This window comes from Myotis davidii, unplaced genomic scaffold, assembly GCF_000327345.1.
Source record: "Myotis davidii unplaced genomic scaffold, ASM32734v1 scaffold409, whole genome shotgun sequence".
NCBI classification, from domain to species: domain Eukaryota; kingdom Metazoa; phylum Chordata; class Mammalia; order Chiroptera; family Vespertilionidae; genus Myotis; species Myotis davidii.
The window spans coordinates 187,384-193,064 of NW_006374611.1; the positions used below are offsets into that span (position 1 = coordinate 187,384).

At 35.7% G+C, this 5,681-nt stretch overlaps 1 protein-coding gene across 3 annotated transcripts in view; it reads left to right on the forward strand.

Annotated features, from left to right (window-relative positions):
• The window catches only part of LOC102760030 (chromosome unknown open reading frame, human C14orf28), a 15,648-nt gene that overhangs the window by 3,768 nt on the left and 6,199 nt on the right, over positions 1-5,681 (forward strand). The window contains exons 2-4 of one of the 3 annotated variants that reach the window (XM_006777717.2): positions 230-319; positions 2,443-2,577; positions 3,543-5,473. In XM_006777717.2, coding sequence (XP_006777780.1) covers positions 230-319; positions 2,443-2,577; positions 3,543-3,726 — 409 coding nt within the window. In that variant the 3' untranslated portion in view covers positions 3,727-5,473. Of the gene's footprint in view, positions 1-229; positions 320-1,080; positions 1,169-2,442; positions 2,578-3,542; positions 5,474-5,681 lie in introns of those variants that run through there. The other 2 variants (XM_015557365.1, XM_015557364.1) reach the window with 2 other exon arrangements.

Genomic DNA, 5,681 nt, shown 5'->3' on the forward strand with positions numbered 1-5,681 from the left:
GCTGATGCCTGAACGGTATGTGGAATGAAGTGGGCGGGCATCGGGAGGCCACTATGGCACGGGGCAAGCACTATGGGCAGTCTATCTGAAGTGTACCTGGCGTATAAGACGACCCCCCACTTGGAGGCATATTTTTCAGGCCCAAAAACTCGTCTTATACGCCGGCAAATACGGTATTTGCGTGTAAAATGTTGAAGCAGCTCTTACATGCATTTTGCAATTCTTGTAGTCCTCCCCAAGAAATTCCACATGGAAACTTGATACGACTGGCTGTGGATGAGTTATTCTGTTCCAGGATTGAACTGTGTGAAGAGCGGGGGTGAGTATATAACATTTAAGATGAAAGTATTCTGTGTTTTTTATAAAGAAACCTGGACTGATATCTCTTTGATGTTAATACTATATGAAATAGCTACTCATAAGTATTTAGGAAGTCTAATATTTTTAAAATCTTAACACCTTCTAGTTTCCTATACTTATTCTGCATTGTCATTACCAAGTAGAATATTCTACTACTAGAGGCCCAGCGCACAAAATCATGCATGGGAGAGTAGGCCTAGTCTTCGATCAAGGCCATCTTCTGCCCACTCGCCAGTCCCCAATCCCACCCCACTGCTGCCCACCCCAGTTCCCCATGGTTCCCCATTCACCATCCAGCGATCGGAGTCTGCGGGCCAGGGGGAGAGACCGAGAGGTCTGCCTTCCGCCTGCTTGCCAGTCCCCAGTCCCGCCCTGCCGCCACCCACTTCAGTTCCCCATGGTTCCCCATTTGCCATGATCGGAGCCTGCAGGCCTGGGGGAGAGACCAAGAGGTCAGTCATTCTGCCCACTTGCCAGTCCCCAGTCCTGCCCCGCTGCCACCCACCCCGGTTCCCCGTCGTTCCCCGTTGGCCATCCAGCGATCAGAGCCTGCGGGATGGGGGTTGGGATTGAGAGGTGGTCAATACACCTCATAGCGACTGGTTGATCAGTTGTTCTGGTCATCAACACCATTATGATTGCTGGCCTTTTATTATATAGGATAGTTAATTGATGAATACAAAGCAAATGCCTTTTCTTTTTTTCCCCACTGCTGAGTAGGTACAATAAAACCTTGCTTAACCGGAAACCAGATAGTCGGCACCCTCAATTAACTGGATTTTTTCTGCACTCCTCATTTAGGAGAAAGGTAAATTGCAACCAAAAAATTTAACATAATAAAATTTTTAAAAAATAGAAATCCAAAGGGGCAGAAAGAATATATTCATCTCAACCTCTTAATTTCTATATCTACATTATTGTACAATGAGAATAAATATTTAGAATGATGATATTACAGCTAATTAATCACTGAAGAAGGAAAGAATAAGATATTTTCAGTTAATTGTACTTAAGTTCAGAGAGTGAACTAATGTATTTTAGCAACCAATACTAAAGCAAAATGGTTTTCCTGTTAATTTCGTTTAGTCAGTGATGTTTGTTAACCAAAATACTATACCCTGAACATTCCGGTTAATCGAGATTTTACTGTATAACTATATTTGTTGAATTCTGATCCATATGCTTATACCTGATGCTGCTAAGAAAATAGAATTTGCTTCATTCAATGGCAAAAGGAAGCAATTAGGGAATTATATCTCATCTAAAGAGGCCTGTAAGAATCCTATTTTCACATCTCTGTCATTATTTCCCTTTAAAACCATCTTAGATAAAGAAAAATGTATCTAAAAATAAAAGCTACTCACTTTTATAAGCCTAGATAAAGCAGCTAGCTTTTCCTGGAGTTTTTAAAAGTATCATTTCTTGCATATAGAATCTCAGAGCTTGTAACTTCTGGCAATAGATATACAAGGGTGTGCAAAAGTAGATTTACAGTTTGAATACAAATAAATAATACAATCTATATAATAAAAGCCTAAGCAACCGCTATGGCAGAACTACCAGAATGACCGGTCACTATGATGCGCACTGACCACCAGGGGGCAGACGCTCAACAGAGGAGCTGCCCCCTGATGGTCACTGCCCTTAGACAGATGCCAGGCTCATGGCTGGTGAGTGTAGCAGCAGTGGCAGGAGCCTCTCCTGCCTCCACTGCAGTGCTAAGGAGCAGCAAGCCAAGTGGTAAGGAGCAGCGATCAGGCGGGTGGTAAGGAGTGAGGGCTCCTGGACTGCAAGAGGGCGCAGACCGGGCTGAGGGTCCGCGCCCCCCCCCCCCCGCATGAATTTCATGCACCGGGCCTCTAGCACTAAATAATAATACAAGAATAAACTGTTTCGTGTACTTACAACTCTAAACCTACTTTTGCCCACCTTGTATAAGGTATTAATATAGCTACACTATTATTACCCATTCCTAAAATAGATATTTATGCTTATGACATGAAGTAATAAAGACAACCCAAAAGTGATAAAAGGCGGCTTTATTCCAAGTTTAATACAGTTCATGCCTACTTTCAATTTTAGGTGTGGTGGCTTAAGAGAATTCTCCCAACGAGTTTTCTGCCATGGGGCACCTCCTTTTGTTGTCTTAAATATGCAGCATTGGAAATCTGAAGATCTGGCATATGTACCCTATTATTTGGATTTATCTGATCACAAGTAGGTGGTTTTTTTGGTTTGTTTTATAAAATTAGTGAAAAATAAATTTATTTTATGTTTTTCTGCTATTCTGGTATGACTTTTTCTAGCCCGTAAGGAAATATTATTTAGCTCATGGCTGTCTTTAAATTTGTGTATACTGAATAGGATCAGCATCTACTACAGGAAGTTAGTTGCCAACAGGGTACATATTGGTTAGGTGCTTGAATTATGGAATAGAAAGAATTGGATTCAAACCCAGCCCCACCATTTATAAGCTATGTGACTGTGGACCAGTAAGGTCACATAGCTTATAAAACAAGTTTACTTACCAGTTTTCTTATCTATAAAGCAGAGATGACAATATCTATCTGGGGTGCCATTACTGTGAGGATTTAATTTACATAGCACATGAAAATATCTAGGATAGTACCTATATCTAGTAAACAGGAAATTCTGATTATTACTGGTATTTCAAGTCAAAGTAGTATATGGTATGAAGTCATCATTTAAAAATAAAATATTACTGGCTCTGGCCAGGTAGCTCAGTTGGTTGGAGCATTGTCCCAATGCGCCAGGTTTGCAGGGTTCAATCCCCAATCAGGGCATCTTTAAAAAACTTTTTAAATAAAATGTTACCATCATTATTATAGATAAAAATATCTGCATACAAATTAGGACATGCAGGGTTCCTTTAACTTTTTGCTTTAAAAGTTTTTTGTGTGTTTTCTCTTAATAGAACCATACTGGTTATGAATTAAGATATATATCTTTTTAATTCTTAAATTATATCAATTTTTTAAATTCTTAAATGCTTTATTTTTAATTACCCATTATTATACATTAGTTGTTTAGATGGATATCTTTTTCAGGGAATACAATGCAAACAATCTCAATTTTTTTTCCTTAGTTAAGAATTTAAGGAATATTTCTCTTAAGAACAAAGTATTGTAATTTTCTGCTACACTTTGTCATTGAATTTACAGGTATTTGTTGGAAGGTGCCACATTATTTAACAAAGAGGAACATCATTATTCTGCAGCTTTCCAGATTGATGGACATTGGATGCATTACGATGGCCTCAGAAATGTGAATTTAATTTTGTTAAATAAACCCCCAGAGTTTCTCCTCTTGTCATCATTGGTTTATATTCGAGCAGCAGAGAAATAAATATAGACTGATGCTAAATTTAATCGTTTTCCCTCCTGCCCATGCTCCCTAAGATGAAGGGCTTTTATTTTGTATATACTTGGTATCCAAGAAAAATAGTTCAACTATATTAGTTTCAGAGGTGTATTTTCCAGTGTTTAGCCCCAGGTAAATATTTTATATGGAGAATCTATGCAAAAATGTTTGTATTTCTTTTTTCTATATCGTGGGTTATTTTTATACAAGCATATTTTATGTTGAGAGAAAATATATCTTTGTATTTTTTATTTATATGTACCTCAAAGGTTTTTTTTTACAATTCTGTCCTTGAATCTAAGAAAATACTTTGTCATTGAATTCTCAAAATTTTTGTTTATATTCAGCTAAAACCTGGGTACAAGTCACTGTTTCAGTTTATATAAATTTCACAGTTCAAAATGTATTTGACTTTATTTCTTTGCCCTACCTCACTATAATCCAAAGTGCACTATTGGATTAGTATGTATTTGAATGTACAAGTTATAGATGGCTTAGTCTATTTTACCTGTTGTTTTGCCTAATTTTTAAAATTTTTGGTGAGAATGATTTTTCTGGGCTTGAATAATTTTTTACAATGGCAAATTCCTTTAACCACTTGCTAAAGTATTATAAACCTGCCAGTGGATTTTAAGTGTTAACTAAGTTCCTAAGCGTAATTGGAGTTATTGTTCAAAATAAATTATATAACTAATCTAAACATCTATCTCCTAATTAAATGTAATGGAAATTCTCCAGTAGAAATGTATTTTTCAGATAAGACAACCATAAAAAAAATTAGGCAACTGGATGTTTACTAATGTTGGATTAACAGTAGAAATGTACTTTAAATATATACTTAAGAAAAAATGGGTGCTTGGGAATATTTCTTTTCCTAGTAAGTCATACTGCTACAGGGGAAAAAAAAACACTTAAATTTTTATAGTAATATCTGCTAGCTCCCTTATAAATAGTAAATTGGTAAAATCAGGCTTTAATTTGCAATAACAATCACTAGAATTGTATAGATAACAGAATATTGTGTTTCTCTTTAAAGACCCTAAGATCTCTCTTTTGTGATGTAAAGGAAAAAATTAAGTAATGTTCTTAAGGAAAAATATTTTTGAAGTTAATTACAATTTTTTTGTGTTTACATTTCATTTCTACCATAGGTTTTAGGTTGAGATTGAGCACAACATATTGGAGATTTCCATATGATAACCCAGGTCACTGCCATATACCAAATTGCTAAGTTTTAATTTAGTAAATTAAGTCTTAAATTGGCATAGTGCCATATTGAGAGAATATACCGAAGATTGGATAAATGTGAGTGAAACTTTGTTGAGAATGCCTCACTTTGAGCAAATACTAAGAAAATTCCTTTTTTACATAAGATTAAAAATACTGATTTATTTTACAAAAAACTTCACCCCAGAGTTTTTTTAAATAGTTCCCCACGTGTGTTTAAATAGAATTTGATTTGCAGTAAACTTTTCTAGGGACACCTTATTGCATGAATCAGAGTATACAGAAACACAAATTCTAGTATATACATAAATGGTATCATTAACAAAATTATTCCTACTCCAGATTTATTTTTTTAGGAATTGCACTTTATTTGGAATGATGTTAGTTTATCACAAAACAGTGACTTACCTACCTCACAGGGTTGTTGTGAGGAATTAGATATTTGTTAAAAACTTGACTACCTTGAACATGCTAATAAACATATTTTTTCTACCTCTTTCATGTACAGGAAACTCTCCCAGATTCTTACTAATGAACTTTTCAGGTCTTTTTTATTATTATTTAGACAGTAGCTCCTATGAGTAATGGATTAATTAATGTGTAATGGAATTTTTAAGTATGTCTTCTGGACCCCAGGTGGCTGGGGTTTTTAAGATAATAGGTAGTTAATTTTTATGGTGATGGTTGATTGGTAGAAAGAAAAAATTATTCCT